Source organism: Callorhinus ursinus, unplaced genomic scaffold (genome assembly GCF_003265705.2).
Source record: "Callorhinus ursinus isolate GAN/ISIS: 27379988/994484 unplaced genomic scaffold, GSC_fseal_2.0 scaffold25, whole genome shotgun sequence".
NCBI lineage: Eukaryota > Metazoa > Chordata > Mammalia > Carnivora > Otariidae > Callorhinus > Callorhinus ursinus.
In genome coordinates, this window is record NW_027397087.1 from 7,231,264 (window position 1) to 7,248,415 (window position 17,152).

Sequence of the window (17,152 nt, forward strand, 5' to 3'; positions counted from 1 at the left end):
ATATCTTCTTGCCAGCTTAGGATAGCTGAAATAATTTTCTAAAAAGACTAATATAAAAGGTTTTTGACTTTAGATTTTATTTATTTGACAGAGGGAGACACAGCGAGAGAGGGAACACAGGCAGGGGTAGTAGGAGAGGGAGAAGCAGACTTCTCACTGAGCAGGGAGCCCGATGCGGGGCTCGATCCCAGGACCCTGGGATCATGACCTGAGCCGAAGGCAGATGCCCCTTGACTTTTTTTTTTAATTTATTTATTATTATGTCATTGTGAAGCCCAGACTTCTGTCGCTTACAAGATTTTGAGATGCCTTTCTTCACATGAGTGCTGCCTCCCTCCTACAGGCCCACAGTCTGCCTACTCTAAATGTAACCACTCTCTTTCTGATCCAGGTTACAATAAGCTCTTGCGACCTCCTGATCGTAAGTGTTGGCCAGATGTCCACGTCCAGGGCCATCAACCTAACCCAGAAGCTCTGGTCTGCGGGAATTACGGCACAAATCATGTATGACTGGTCACAGGTAATGAGGCACAAAGTGCCCCTGAGTGGAGCGCGTGCATCCTGGCTGCCGTGGCGGATCGTCCTCCCCAGCCTTAGAGTAGGGTTCTCTCAAACTCAACTTCTCTCCGGTTAGAGTGACTTCCGGTGTTGGTTTCTGATTGTTACAGAAACAAGGACCACAACTCCGTGGTTTAAAACAATACAGGCCGGTTAGCTCGCATTTCTGGCGTTCAGAAGTCTGATACCAGTTCCACTAGGCTCCAGTCAAGGTGGCTACCAGGGCCCGTTCCTTCAGAAGGCTTGAGGGGAGAAGCCATTCCCCTGTCTTATCCGCCCCGGAGGCCTCCAGCACCGCTCCGTTCGTAGTCCCGTCCTTCACCTTCACACTCAGCAGTGTAGCACTTTCTTTTCTCTCGAAACCTCTCTCTGTCTTTCCATCTCTGACTCTGACCCTTCTGTCTCCTCTCGCAAGGATTCTTGCGATTACACGGGCCCCACCCAGATGACCCAGGCCACCTCCCTGTCTCAAGATCCGTAACTCAAAGTTCCTTTGCCCCTAGAAGTGAACACACTCACCCAGGGATGACGCTGCGACGTCTTTGCAGGGCCGGGATCCAGCCTCGCCCACTTCCCAAAGGCATTTTGTGTTGAGCCTGTGTGGGTGGCTGTCTGTCAGGCCTCCCACCGCAGCCTGCTCTGGGGGTGGAAGTGAGGAGAGGAGCGGCCTTGGACCCGCCTGCCCTTCGGAGAGGGGCGCCTGTGGAGGACGTCTGCCCTGCCACCAGCAGGTCACAAAAGGGCGTCCGATCCAGTTCGCCCCCACTCAGGCGCCCCAGAGCCTGAGGAGACACCCAGGGAAGCAGAACCTCCACCCTCCCTCCTGCTGCCGTCCGTCTTGGTGTGTGTTAGGAAAACCTCCTCAGTCTGCTGAGCAATGATTCTTAATCATTTGACAGAGCAGCACCCTCCCCCATTGGTTCCCTTGTTTCATGAATTGTTAGAGGAGTGTTCTTGCAGAAACCGTGACTTCAGTCCTGCCCCGCGGCAGAACCTGCAGGCGTCCCTGCTCCGCCGCTTGGTGGCTTTAGGCTTCACTTCTGCTTTACACCGTCTGCTGTTTTTTGTTGCCATGGCTTTCCTCAAAGGCCTTCTCGTTGTATCTGTGTGTACTGTGTAATTTTGGCATCTTGCACCAAGATTTGAAGCTTTTGAAAACCTCTTACTGTGTCCCGAGCACATTGATTGTCCATGGCCCCTGAGGACAACAGTGACAGTAAGAAAAGCAAGGTCTTACTGCTCCTTTGAATTCTTACTCTTCTGGCTTCATATTAATAGCTCCTGAAGTCAGCAGGTTAGTAAATCCCTTTGAAAATACAGCTGGACACCGTGTTTTCAGTCTCCCTAAGTACTTGAAGCCGCTCTAGGCGCTCTGTGTTTATCTCACGTGCTGTGTTTGTTTCAGTCCCAAGAGGAGCTACAGGAATACTGCAGACATCACGAAATCACCTACGTGGCCCTCGTCTCAGATAAAGGAGGAGGCTATGTCAAGGTACAGACCCAAGGAAATGGTTCACAGTTCACAGTCAGATTTCCCAAACTGTGTATTGGGAGCACCCAACTTCCCACTGTCCCCTGGCCTTGGGTGTGGGTGGAAATCCATTATTGTATTTGTTGGGCCTGTGTTTGGAGAAAGGCTGTAGAGTAAGAGACAGTGAATCTGAACCCTTCCCTTCCAGCTTAAAAAATCAAAAATCAAAAATAGTGGCAGTAGGTTTTTCCTACTTTTCTACCTCTGTTCCCTTGCTTCATCTAAGAAAATAGGAATAATGACCACACTGATACCTGCTGGTTGGCATATCCTGTGGCTGTTTCCTAACCAGTTTTACTGTTACCTTTAACTTAACAAAGCTCATAAATATACCAACTTCTAACCTTTATTTCTATTTTTAAGGGAAAAAAAAATCAACGTATTTTCCCCCTTTTAATGTCTTTGTCAGGTTTTGATATCTGGGTAATGTTGGCCTCATCAATGAGTTGGACAGTGTCCTCTCCTCTTCTGTTTTCTGAAAGATTTTTGTGTACAGGTGGTATTATTTCATCCTCAGATGTTTGGTCAGACTCAGCAGTGAAGCCACAAGGGCCTAGACAGAGAGCCGTTCAGCTCCTCTTTCTGAATAAGTGAGTCTGAGTAGTTAATCTTCCCCAGAATGTTCCCATTTCATCTAAATTTTCAAATATTCTCTCTTACTATCTGTAGGATCTGTAATGATAATCCCCTCTTTCATTCCTGCTCGTTAGTAATTTATGTCTCCCATCCTTCCCCTTTTTTTACTTCACCAGGCTGGCTAGAGGTTTATCAATTTCATTTGTCTGTTCAGAAAACCAGCTTTTGATGTCATTGATTTTTCTCTTATTTTTTTGTTCATTTGTTTTCTATTTTACTGATTTCCATTCTATTCTTCTTCATTCTGCTAATTGTGGATTTAGTTTATTCCTTTTCCAGTTTCTTCAGGTGGAACTTTAGGTTAGGGGTAGATAAACTACAGCCCGTAGGCTAAATCTGGCACACAGCCTATTTCTGTATGGCCTGTGAGCTACAAATCTTTTTTATGTTCTCTATTTAAAAAAAAAACAAGGATGTGACAGACAGCATGTGGCCTGCAAAGCCTAAAATACTTACCTGAGCCTTTACAGGGGGAAAAAAAAAAGTTGGCACCTGGCATGGATCAGTAAGTTTAGACTTTACTTTTCTAAGTATAAGCATTTAATGCTATAAAAAGTACTGCATTAGTTGCATCCTGCACATTTTTATATGTGATGCTTTCATTTTCATTTAGTTCAAAATACTTACTAGTTTCTTTGATGATTTCTTCTTTGATCCATAGGTTATTTAGAAGTGTGTGGCTTAACTTCCCAGTATTTGGGTATTTTCCAACTATCTTTCTTTCATGATTTCTTTCCTTTTTTTAAAATTTTTATTTTTTTATTTAAGATTTTATTTTTTTATTTTTCGATACACAGACAGCGAGAGAGGGAACGCAGGCAGGGGGAGAGGGAGAGGGAGAGGGAGAGGGAGCAGCAGGCTTCCTGCCGAGCAGGGAGCCCAGCCCGATGGCCGGGCTCGATCCCAGGACCCTGGGATCAGGACCTGAGCCGAAGGCAGACACTTAATGACTGAGCCACCCAGGTGCCCCCCTTTTTCTCTTCTCCTTGTAGGACTCTGATTATAGTATATTAATCATTTGATACTGACCCACAGCTCATTAAGACTCCGTTTTCTGTTTTTCCCTTTCCCTTTGCTTTATTCGGGACCATTCACTGATCTTTTTTGCAATATCTCATCTGCTATTAATCCCATTGCATTTCTTATATTTGTGTCTTTCTATATCTTCCATTTCTCTCTTAGCGTTTTTGTTTCCTTTACATAAAATAGTCATTTTAGGGGCGCCTGGCTGGCTCAGTCAGTAGAGCATGTGACTTTTGATCTCAGGGTCATAAGTGTAAGCCCCACATTGGGTGTAGAGATAACTTAAAAATAAAATCTTTAAAAAAAATAGTTGTTTTAAGGTGCTTGCCTACTAATTCCATCATTTCTGAATCTATCTATCATTTCTTCTGGTTATAAGTCATATTTTCCTACCACTTTGTGTGCCAGTAGTTTTTTTTTTAAGATTTTATTTATTTATTTGACAGAGAGAGAATAAGCAGGGGGAGCTGTAGGCAGAGGCAGAGGCAGAGGGAGAGGGAGAAGTAGACTCTCCACTGAGCAGGGAGGCTAATGTGGGCTTGATCCCAGGACCCTGGGACCATGACCTAAGCCAAAGGCAGACGCTTAACTGACTGAGCCACCCAGACCCTCCTGCCAGTAACTTTTGATTAGTTGTTGGACATTATGAATTTTACATTTCTGGGTGCTAGGTTTTATGTCCCTATAAATACCGTTGGGCTTTTTGTTCTGGGGTGTAGTTAAAATTCTTGAATTGCTTGATCTTTTTCCAGGCTTCATTTTATGCGTTGTTAGGGTGGATCCAGGGCAGCCGTTAGTCTAGGCCTGAGTTAGCCCCATTACTAGTAAGGCAATACCCTTAGGAGGATTCTGCCTGTTGCCCTGTGTATTCTGAGGTCTCTCCACCCTGATAAGAATAATAAGAACTATTCCCAGCCCTGTGAATTCCAGAAATTATGACGCCTACTCATTTCTGGTGGTTGTTTCCCCAGCCTTGGGCAGTTTTCTTTCACTAATGCACAGATCAGTTCTCTGGCAAGAATTGAGGGGACTTCTCCACAGAGTTTCAGAAATTGATGTGAGTGTGGAGCACTCTTGTGTCCAGTCCTCTGCCTCACAGTCTCTAGCCATCTGGGTCTACCTAAACTGTCTCCCCACCTTGGCAAGACTCCCGGTCTCTGGGTTTTGCGTTCCTGTGCTGCAATCTGCAGGCTCCCTCAGCACAGTAAACGAGCCCTGGTAGGGCACTTTGTTTACCATATTTTGGAAAATAGTCCTCCACTGCTTGTTGTCTAAGGTCTGAGAAACAATTGTCCTATGTGTTTTCTCTGACTTTGTAATTGTTTAAGGCAGGAAGGCACTTCTTGTAGTAGTTTATCCTTTATGGGAAGATTTGGAAGTCCCCACTACTCGTCTGCTTGTTAGTCACAAAATCATAAGTGACCCTAAGAACTACTGATCAGGCCTCTTCCAGAGCAGTGACTGCCATCAAGCTTCTGCTGGGTAATCTGTACCATAACACACTGCGAAAATGATTAACGGATTTTAAAAACTTGAATCAGTTTCCTTCCCAAAATTTACACTCTGTGGTCTTAGTTCTATCTTCTAGAGTAGTCAAAATAACAAGTCTAATTTTTCCCCCTCTCAGCTACCTTCAAATAAATTGTAGGAGACGACTGCCATGTCACTCTGTCCTCTTTTCTGGTTTAAACATTCTGGTTACTTAAGCCATTCCTCATAACATGATTTCCCAAATCCTTGACCCTCCAGGTTAACCTCCGCTAGACATGCCTTGTCAATGTCTGTCTTTAAATGTGATACTAGAGTTCTACAGAGCACTCTAAGCATATTCTAACTAAATGAGAATGGTCTCTGACCTCCCTCATTCCAGATACCCTATTTCTCCCCAGAGAGTTTACTAGTGAACTCTTAGCAATCATGTGGCTCTTTGGCTTGTACTGAACTTAGCAGTTAAAACCCACTGGCCTTTTCAGTTATCACCATGTCTGGCTGGCCACCTACAATGAGGGCTTTCATTACAGGATTTCATATTAATCTCCATTAAATGTGATCTTGTTCATTCTAGCACATTGTTCCAGCCTGTCTATCTTTTGAATCTTGCGTCATCTTCATATTTGAAGGGCAAGACATCACTTCATTCATCCAGTCATCAAATGCATTTTAAGTGTTCACAGTGTGGGAGGGATGGAATTTAAGATCCTAAAGGATATAGGGACATTGACGCGTCAGGCCCTGCTGTTAAGGATCCTATAATCTGGTAGGGAACATAACACAGTCATGCATGATTATGAGCTAGACAGTGCTAAATGCCACGAGAGTCCTACAGTGCAAGTTCTCTGAGGGTTCATCAGCCTGGGAGATTACCTCAGAGGTGGCAGGGAAGTCTGCAGGGTAGAGGTAGATTTATGGGGGACCCTCATGGATGGGCAGGATAGAGATGTGTGCTGAAAGGGACTTTTAAGCAGAAGGATGGCGAAGTAATGGTGAATAGCCTGTTCCAAAGAGGGAGGCCAGAAGAGAAGTATTCTGGTATTACCCCGAATAAGTCTACTTTGGGTGAAGCAGAAGGATTGCAAAGAAGGATACTTCAGCAGGAGAGAATGGTTTTAGCTAGATCATGGAGAGCAAAACCAAGGAATTTGGACTTTATGTAGCAGCGAGTGGGGAGCCAGCATGTGTTCTGGACAGACGGGGACATCAGAGCAGTATGTGAGAAAAATTCATCTGCAGGGGTGTGTGGCATGGAACCGAGTGAGTGTTAAATAGCAGTGGGAAGAACATAAGGCTGTTTGAAGTCAAGGTTGGGTGCTGGCCGTGGAGTGAAGATGAGAGAGCAGGTACCATAGAAGTGGGTGACAGGACTTGAGTTTGGAGTGGAGAGGGGAGTCCTGTGGAAACTGGTGACTGACCATGGGGATGTTTAAGGGGAAGAATATGTGGAAGAATCAAATGAAATAGGAGCTGGTTAGTCTTGGCCTTTTTTTAAATCCTCTCATCAATGATAAGCTTTTCTAGTCTATACCAGGGTTTCTTAACAGCCACAGTGACATTTGGGGCCAGATGATTGTAGGGGCTGCTGTCCTGCGCCCTATAGGAAGTTGAACAGCACCCCAGGCCTCTACCCACGAGCTGCTGGTAGCACCCCCTGTAGCTGTCAACAACCAGAAAGGTCTCCAAATATTGCCAGATGTCCTGTGATGAGCAAAATCGCCCCTGGTGAGAACCACCAACCTCAACTGTTGACTTAGTTTTGTACTCTGATTCAGCCTGTTGGCTTCAGAAACTGATTCTGTTTCATTCTTTTTAAGGTTAAGTCTTTTGAGAGGGAAAGACAAACAGAGAAACATGTGCAGGAGTCTGATCTTATAGACCACGTTTTGCAGAAACTCAGAACTAAAGTCAGTGATGAAAGGACTATCAGGTAACAAAAGCCCAAAAACCAGCTGTGAATACCTGTAGAACTTCTGTACCTTTATTCTAAAAATCAATTTGATCCTTTTGGGAAATGAAGATACATCAGGATAACTTTTAATGGATCATTCATTCTGTTGCTTCCGAATAGATCAGCAGTTTAAGTGTGTGACCCCCTGTATAAGACTAATCATAGTTTCAGGGTTTGTTTTTCATAACATGTCAGAGAATATTTTATCAGTTTGAAAGGCCCAAGGAGCCAAAATTTGGTCTGTTAATTAGTAAATTTTGGTAGTGTTTTGTCAAAGTAATTGAAAGATTAATATATTCTGGGAAAAGATGTCATATATTCATGATGGAAATGTAAACTGTTTCAACTCTCTTAACGAAGTTAAAATTGCCTTAAAACTAAAAATTAAAAAGAAATACCCAGTAATTCTACTTTCAGGAGTTTATAGTAAAAATTATTCCATGGGGGTATGTACAAAGAGTCTAGCAAGGCATTGCTTGTAACAGTTTCAATCTTTTTGGTCTCAGAACCACTTTATACCCTTAAAAATTATTTGAGAGCACCAAAGAACTTTATGTGGGTTATATCTACAATAATTTGTTAGAGATTAAAACACATTTTAAAAATATTTATTTTAAAATAATAAACCCGAGGGAGGCACCTGGGTGGCTCAGTCAGTTAAGTATCAGCTTTCACTTCCAGTTATGATCTCACGGTCCTGGGATCCAGCCCAGGCTCCCTGCTCAGCAGGGAGTCTGCTTCTCGCTCTCCCTCTTTCCCTCCCCCTCTCCATCATGCTCTCTCTCACACAAATTAACATTCTTTAAAAAAATAAAACAATAAACCCATTTTCTAAAACAAAAGAAATTTTGGAAGAATGACAATTTGACATTTTACAGATAATGCATTGTTTTACATTTTTGTAATCTCTTTAACACGTTAATAGAAAAAACTAGATTGTCACTATCTGCGTCTGCATTCAATCTGTTGTGCTATCACCCATCATACAGTCTCTGGAAACTTCCATGACACATTTGTGAAAGGATGACCCCAAAAAGGTAGAGGTTTAGAAGAGGTTTTTTAATCTGTAAAAATAAATAACATTTTATATTATGATGAAAACTGTTTTGACCTTGCAGACCTGTGCAAGGATCTCAGGAACTTCCAGAGGTCCCTGGACCACACTTGGGAGAATCTCTCACAATATCACAACATCGACTGGTAGAAGATTGTTTGGATTATAGTAAATACAATGAAATGGTGTGCAGCCTTTAAAAATGATGATTCTAGGGGCACCTGGCTGGCTCTCTCACTAGAGCATGCAACTCTTGATCTCAGGGTCATGAGTTCGAGGGCCACATTGGGCGCAGAGTTTACCTAAAAAAAATTTTTTTTAAGGGGCACCTGGGTGGCTTAATCATTGTCTGCCTTCAGCTCAGGTCATGATCTCAGGGTCCTGGGATCGAGCCCCGCATTGGGCTCCCTGCTCCGCGGGAAGCCTGCTTCTCCCATTCCCCCTGTTTGTGTTCCCTCTCTCACTGTGTCTCTCTCTGCCAAATAAATAAATAAAATCTTAAAAAAAAAAATTTTTTTAAATGATTCTAGTAAAGCTGAATTTATTGACATGGAAATCTGTCCACAGATAAAGAGATATATAATCCTGTTTTTTAAAACCAAAATACATAACCCGTACATTGTCTGGAATGATGTATCAAATTTTTTTTTTTTTAAGATTTTATTTATTTATTTGAGAGAGAGCATGGGAGGGAGAGTGAGAGGGAGAAGAAGCAAGTTCCCCGCTGAGCAGAGAGCCTGACGCTGGACTCGATCCCAGGACCCTGGGATCATGACCTGAGCTGAAGGCAGACACTTAACCGACTGAGCCACCTAGGCGCCCCCCAAATTTTAACTGTAGTTATTTCTGGTTAGTGGGATTACAAGGGATCTTAATTTTCTTTAAATTTCTATAAGTGTGTAACTTTTATATATATATATATATATGCTTATAATCAAAAATACTTTTTTTTTTTTTTTTGCTTATATCAATGATTCTCAGGGGACATTTGGCACTGTTGGCAGATATTTTTGGTTGTTAGAACTGGTGGTGCTACTAGTATCTAGTAGAGACCAGGGATGCTGCTAATCATCCTACAATGCATAATGACTAACCGCCCCCCCCATCCAAGAATTATCTGGCCCAAAATGTCAATAGTGCCAACAGTGAAAAACCATGGCTTATATAAAACAAACCTTCTTACTTTCTTCTCCCTCCCTCACCCTGGGCTCCCTCCCACCTGCACCTAGCTTGAATAAATTCACCATCACACTTCTTTTGAGGGAATATAGAATGTTCTAGAAGTACTAGATATTAGGATTACTGATCCTCCAAAAAAGGCAGAGGTGTAGAAGAGCAAACATAAAATGACCTGAATATCTTAAGACACATAAAAGGCCCAGATGGGATTCAGTTTTAGCAGGGAAGTTTAAAATCTTTCCTCCATGCGCATGATTACTTCCCTGTTTTCCCAAGATAGAGTGCTATTGTGTCTCTCAAAGGCTGTAAGCTAATTCAATCTTTAAAGAACATCCGTTCACAACTTTTGAAAGAATCTCCTTATTTATTAAATGTTCTCCTGCAGGTGATCACCAAGGTTGCTGCCACTTTAATAAAGGTGGGGCATGCCCTCCCTAATGTTTCCTTGTATTGTGAGGGGAGCGGAAAGAACACCCATTATAGTTCATTGAAATCAGCTTCTTACGTTGAGCCAGGGTTTCAAACACAGCTGAATAAATCAAAATGTTGTCTTTAGGCATTTAATTTGAAATGACATCCTTTATAATTTTTACTTGCTCTTGACCAAAAGCATAATTAAGTTCAAATTTTTTTCCACTAATAACCAATATTTAATTTTTACATTTAATAGGAAAAAATGGCTCACTTTAAAGTATCTTTGTTGTGTTGCTCTATTGACTGTTTTCTAATTGTTTTTGTTTGCTTTTTTTTTAGAGAAGCTTCTGATAATCTTGCAGTGCAAAATCTGAAGGGCTCCTTTTCTAATGCTTCAGGTATTGACTAATTAGAATCTAAACATAATGCTGTGTGTGTGCACATGCGTGCGCGCTGCTATAAACACTGCTGTGGCTAACTCCTTGTTGCATCAGAAATGTATTTTTAAAGTAACATATACAATTAATTATACCAAATGGAATTTATGCTTTGAAACTCACATCTGAGAAAATGACTAGGAGTTTGGTGGTTCCTCTAATCATAATACAGCTCTGTCTTCCTGTCTTATTTTCACAACTGCTTCATCTTCCTTTGACTCAGTTTACTGTATAGATTAAATGTGGTTAATTTTCCTGGGAATTTTCCCCACAAAGATTGAAGAATAATATATTGAAATAACCTTGAGGGGCACCTGGGTGGCTCAGTTGGTTAAGCGACTGCCTGCTCAGGTCACGATCCTGGAGTCCTGGGATCGAGTCCTGCAAGCAGGGAGCCCGCTTCTCCCTCTGACCCTCCCCCGCTTCATGCTCCTCTCAAATAAATAAAATCTTAAAAAAAAAAAAAAGAACCTTGAGAAAGACCATGTATACGTTTTGTTTTCATGAAAGCCAAGAGGGAGCGGTGGTGACAGGTCTTTAGTTTCATCACATCTGCCAGCCTTACTGAAAAAGAAATGTCCCAGTTACGTCCACAAGACGACATATTTGGCTTTTAACAGAACTGGGTCTTTTTGGTTTGTTAGCGTTGACTTTCTGCCACTGTCAGATTTCAAATGCTTTGAGGAATTTAAAGTATTAGAGTTTGAGAGATAGCAAGTTTGATTTTTTTTTTTTCCTTAGGTTCATGAGGTTTTGGTGACTCATACAGCCTCCCTATGCTTTTGTCACCTTCCACCCCCACTCCCACCTGAGAGAAGGCCGGGAGTCTTGACAGAAGCACTAAAACTGGGTGTTAGGGTTCTGGGTTCCTCCAGGTCAAGTGCAGCTAGTTGCAGAGATGGAAAACAAAGCCCAGACAGAATCTAGCCCATAGAATCACACCAGAGTGGATTCTACTAATCACCTCTGCCATCTCTGTGGTGTGTTACAGAAAGTGGGACAAGACCATAAATTCTGCAACTCTCTGTTTCAGGTTTGTTTGAAATCCATGGAGCAGCAGTTGTTCCCATTGTGAGTGTGATAGCCCCAGAGAAGCTGTCAGCCAGCACTAGGCGGCGGTATGAAACTCAGGTACATACACTTTCCTCAGCTTTCTAATGTCAAGCTACAAAGGAGGAAGAAAACAGGAAAGAAGATAAACAGTTTCCTGGAAAGTTTTCTTCCCACTTCCTTAACTTGATGGCTTCTGAAAATTTAAGCATCTCTCTGGTGTTAGGATTCTGTCCCATGTGCCCTCTTAAGAGGTATCCGTGTACATTATGGGCACCTAGAAGTACCTACTGTCCGAATTACTAGATCTAAACGAAGACTTTCTGATCTGGATCTAATGGCAGGCGGGGTTGCTTTGTTTCTGTTCTAACAAACAAAGCAGAAGAGATCTACTCCAAGACTTGAGGCAGGTTTCTCCCTGCATACATGTTTTTGGTATTTGCTATCTGCCTGATTCTGTGTGAAATGCCGCATAAAATTTAAGAGACATATGGCATGGCCCCAGTCCTCAGTTCTTTTTTCTTGAGATTTTATTTGTTCATTTGAGACACAGAGATAGAGAGAGAGACAGAGAGAGAGAGAGCATGAGCAGGGGGAGAGGCAGAGGGAGAGGGAGAAGCTGGCCCCCCGCCGAGCCAGGAGCCCCATGTGGGGCTCGATCCCAGAACCCCGGGATCATGACCCGAGCCGAAGACAGACGCTTAACCATCTGAGCCACCCAGGTGCCCCAATCCTCGAAGAGTTTTTAACCTTAGGAGCATATGTAGTATACAGTTAGAGAACAACAGAAGAGCAATAACAGAATGCTGAATTAGGTACACTGAAGGTGAGTGTTGGACATGGGGCCGGGGTGGAGATCAGTGACTCCTTGGATGATAGATGAAGGCTTCCTGGAGGGGGCATCCCTGAAGGATTTAAATAGGGAGGAAAGATCAGGGCAATCCTCCAGCTAATGAGCTCACTCAGGACACTGGCTTCACTTGGCAAGTGGGTGTTGGAGCAGTCATTATTTAGAAATGTGATTAGAGGGGCACCTGCGTGGCTCAGGTGGTTAAGTTTCCTGACTCTTGATTTCAGCGCAAGTCATGATCTCAGGTTTTGAGATCAAGCCCCGAGCCAGGCACCACACTCAGCATGGAGTCTGCTTCTCTCTCTAATAAATAAATAAATATTTTTTAAAAAATGTGATTAGATTGAAATACAAAAGATTAAGTTACCTCATTTTTGTATGCACTCCTGTTTCTCAGTATAGTGCATGGCAACTCATTTTGACATCTTTCTGCTGCATTCATCTACTACCATATTTCAGTTCCATGTCCTCATTGCTGTGACCTTCCCCTTTTTCCAAATTTAGCTGAATACCCAAATCCCCACGCTTTCACGTGCAGTTTCAATGAGGTTTTAGGTGTCATTTTAAAATTATAAAGAAGTAAGTAGGTGGATTATTAAATTATCAAAACAGGCTATAGGGGCGCCTGGGTGGCTCAGTCGTTAAGCGTCTGCCTTCGGCTCAGGTCGTGATCCCAGGGTCCTGGGATCGAGCCCCGCGTTGGGCTCCATCCCAGGGTCCTGGGATTGAGCCCCGCGTTGGGCTCCCTGCTCAGCCAGGAGCCTGCTTCTCCCTCTCCCACTGCCCCTGCTTGGGTTCTCTCTCTAGCTGTCTCTCTGTGTCAAACAAATAAAATCTAAAAACAGGCTATAAAATCTCATTTCTCCTGAGATCAGGATAGGCTGGGCACTCATCTTTTCAAGTCCTTAGATAATCTTTGGGAGCCCTTCTAGGCCTTAGTTTGTCACTCATGATTGTTTACTACAATAGGAAATAAAATGGCGAGAAAGATGGTTTGTGTTGACAGGTTTTGAATTCTGACAAGTCGTCTTCTTGTTTAGGTACAAACACGACTTCAGACCTCCCTTGCCAACTTACATCAGAAAAGCAGTGAAATTGAAATTTTGGCTGTAAGTTGCTCTCTTTAACATTTTGAGGACTGCCTGGGTCCCTGTCATCAAAGTCATTTCCTCAGAGGTCAGGGCACTGTTGCTCCCTATGCACAGTGTGGGGATGCAGGCCTTTTATCACTGATGCGAACCACATGTAATCTAAATCTGTAAAAACTGGGGAGAAAATGAAAGGTTTTGTGTTTGTTTCTCCTGTTTTCTCCCTCTGAAAGATTGGGGGGCAGGGTGAGTAAAAACCAAAATCACCATTTTTCTAAAATGCTTCAGACTTTTGCCTTATTAAAAATACATGGAGTACAGCAGCAGCATCAAGCCTCTGAGGGTATCTGTTCGCCAGTGCTGACAACGTACCACTCCATGGTTCATGTACGTGTGCCTGATTTGATAGAGCACGGTAGCGTCCCAGACTCCGCAAGCCCGGGTGCACGTTGCTCCATCCAAGCTGACACTCTTGTGACAAGTCAGTATGTGCTGCCTAGGTCCCCTGACAGATGACATACATCTTTGTGTATCAACAGGTGGATCTACCCAAAGAAACAATCTTACAGTTTTTATCATTAGAGGTAAGCAAGATGAGCTCTTGTGCATTGTGGCCTTTAAAATTCCAAAGCTTTGCTGTTAATTTGCCAAAACATAACTGAAAATGGCATTATTTTCTTAGTGATACTTTTGGACAGTTCGAGGAATTTAATTACATTGTTCCTTTTATGTGACATAGATATTACTAAATCAGATTCTGAGAGAATCATACTTTTCTAGTGAATTCTAAGTTTCAGAGATTATTTTAACACCTCGTACATTTATTGTGTGTCAGGCTCTGGCAGGCCTTGCTCTAAGCATAATCATAACAACCTTGAGCGATAGCTACCGTTATGCCCATTATATAGATAAACAGAAGCCGAAGCATTTTACATTTTACGGAGAATGGAAGAGACGTTAAATGTCTTACTCAGGGTCAACCAGTTACTAGTAATGCTAGCAGAGCCAGGATTTGAACTTAGGCAGGCTAGGGGAATCTGTATTCCTCACCACTATACAATGCTGCCTCAGACCTTCATTTCAACTAGGGAAGCTTATGTAGATCTAGAACTATATGGAATATATTTTTGTAAAAATTAAGTGAGTTCATTATATAAAAATTTTTTATGGGTAGCACAGAAAACAATCCAATTAAAAATAGGCAGAAGACATGAAAGGATACAGATGGCCAACAGGCATATGAAAAGATGTTCAGCATCACTCCTCATCAGGGAGATACAAATCAAAATTACAATGGGTTATCACCTCACATCCGCCAAAATGGCTAAAATCAACAACACAAGAAACAACAAGTGTTGGAGAGGATGTGAAGAAATAGGAACCCTAGTGCACTGTTGGTGGGAATGCAAACTGGTGCAAATACTGTGGAAAACAGTATGGAGGTTTCTCAAAAAGTTAAAAACGGAGCTACTCTACAATTCAGTAATTGCACTACTGGGTATTTACCCAAAAAATACAAAACACTAATTCAAAGAGATACATGCACCCCTATGTTTACAGCAGCATTATTTACAATAGCCAAATTATGGAAGCAGCCTAAATGTCCACTGATTATCGGGGATGGGTGTGTGTGTACCCATACAGATATATATATATATATATATCTATATATATCTATCTATCTATCTATATATATCTATATATACACACACACGCACACACACAAATACATACACACACAATGGAAAATTATTCAGCCGTAAAAACGAATGAAATCCTGCCATTTGCAACAACATGGATGGAGCTAGAGACTAAAATGCTAAGTGGAATAAGCCAGAGAAAAGACAAATACCATATGACTTCACTCATATGTGGAATTTAAGAAACAAAATGAGCAAAGGAATAAGAAGACAAACCAAGAAACACTCTTAACTATAGAGAATAAACTGATGATTTCCAGAAGGGAGGTGGGTGGGGGAATTGGTAAATAGGTGATGGGGATTAAAGAGTACACTTCTCATGATGAACAGGGAGTAAATATACAGAATCATTGAATCACTGTACTGTACACCTGAAACTAATAATACTATATGTTAACCATACCGGATTTTAAAAGTTTTTAAATGGGTAGCCTTCTTATCAAATAGCCTAGTAACTTTAAAAAAATTTGAGTAAGCATTTTTTTTATTACGTTAGTCACCATACAGTACTTCATTAGTTTTTGATGTAGTGTTCATGCTGAGTGAATAAGCATTTTTTTTTTTTAAAGATTTTATTTATTTATTTGAGAGAGAGAGAATGAGAGATAGAGAGCACGAGAGGGAAGAGGGTCAGAGGGAGAAGCAGACTCCCTGCTGAGCAGGGAGCCCGATGTGGGACTCGATCCCGGGACTCCAGGATCATGACCTGAGCCGAAGGCAGTCGCTTAACCAACTGAGCCACCCAGGCGTCCCATGAATAAGCATTCTTAATAGCAAAAATAACGAATTATAATCACAGCTACAGAGGATTTTTTTAACATCCTATTAAAGAATACTTTTGTCTATCCAGAGGATTTCGATTAAATTAGATGAAATAAATGAACTTTGCCCCAGAAGTAACATTTCATACATTTTCTGTTGTGGTCTTGTAAATAAGCATATATACCACTGTGCTGGCAATTACTGCTTTATGAGCCAGAGGTGTTACTTCCATTTTCCACAAAATAAATGGGCAGAAATAACTGCTCTAAAGTCACAGTAGCAGACTGTGGCTGCAGCACTGCTAATCAGGATCTAACAAGGAGTCTTGCTGTAAAGAAAACTGATGCTTCAAAGGAAGAACCCCAGCAGTCGCCCCACCAGTTCTATCATCTATAACTGGTATTTTTTCAGTACACTTAAAGGGGGGATGGCACTGGCATTTCATCAGTGACCCAGGAAAAGCCAGTTAATAAACATTAGTAGCTGTTATCAAGTCTTATCTCTTTTTTCCTAGTGGGATGCTGACGCACAGGCATTTAATACAACTGTGAAGCAGCTGCTGTCACGCCTGCCAAAGCAGAGATACCTCAAATTAGTCTGTGATGAAATTTATAACATCAAAGTGGAAAAAAAGTAAGTTAATGCTAAAGTAGTGCAAGTTTCAACATGGGTTAAAATTCAAGGGGTTTAAAGTGACACATTTTATTGTCTTGCTGAGGTTTGATGGCTGATAAACCATTATGTTAGAACTGCACTTGATAATCAGTAAATCTCGTTCAGGACTATGAATCACAGTAACAATTTGTCAGTAACAAAACACAGCATTGCCAGGAGTAGCCGTCCCACTTAAATTTGTCATCACCCAGGTAACTCCTAGCAATGTCTGCGTGCAAGGGAACTGCTGTGGCTGCTTTGCTGTAGGTCCTCTTGTCAGAATGCCGGTCATTCCTGTTGCCACCTGCTTCAAAGGCAACAAGAAAACCTGTGGGTGAACGGGGTTCCTCTTATGTAGGGCCTTACATACAGACCCCGTGCCAGTCAGAGCTTCTGTAACATGTCATTTTTTTTCAGTCACTCGCCTTCCATCTTTTTTTTTTTTAAACTAAACTCTTACAGTTAAGTGTCCTAAAAGTAACTTGTTTTAACTTTGCTCCTCACTCATTATCCTGCTCTCCCCTTTTCCCTTTTGCAGGGTGTCCGTGCTATTCCTGTACAGCTACAGAGATGACTACTACCGGATCTTGTTTTAATCCTAAAGAATGGTCACTATCTTGTTAAAAGACAGGAGCTCATACTATGAAATGTTGTACAGTTCTTGTAATTTTAACTTTACATTGTAAGAAGCTGTCCTACAAAGTTGAGCTTTGTAAGTTTTTCATGTGTAATATATAAATTCATCTTTTTGAACATAATAAACGCTTTCATGTA

General features: G+C 42.0%; 1 protein-coding gene across 7 annotated transcripts in view; it reads left to right on the plus strand.

Annotated features, from left to right (window-relative positions):
* EIF2AK4 (eukaryotic translation initiation factor 2 alpha kinase 4) overlaps window positions 1–17,152 on the plus strand; it is a 105,611-nt gene extending 88,459 nt beyond the window's left edge. For all 7 annotated transcript variants that reach the window (XM_025883823.2, XM_073876794.1, XM_073876792.1 and 4 more), the window contains 9 exons: window positions 392–520; window positions 1,964–2,050; window positions 7,057–7,169; window positions 10,177–10,235; window positions 11,308–11,405; window positions 13,215–13,283; window positions 13,802–13,846; window positions 16,239–16,357; window positions 16,917–17,152. In XM_025883823.2, the coding sequence (XP_025739608.1) occupies window positions 392–520; window positions 1,964–2,050; window positions 7,057–7,169; window positions 10,177–10,235; window positions 11,308–11,405; window positions 13,215–13,283; window positions 13,802–13,846; window positions 16,239–16,357; window positions 16,917–16,974 (777 nt within the window). In that variant the 3' untranslated portion in view covers window positions 16,975–17,152. The remainder of the gene's footprint in view (window positions 1–391; window positions 521–1,963; window positions 2,051–7,056; window positions 7,170–10,176; window positions 10,236–11,307; window positions 11,406–13,214; window positions 13,284–13,801; window positions 13,847–16,238; window positions 16,358–16,916) is intronic.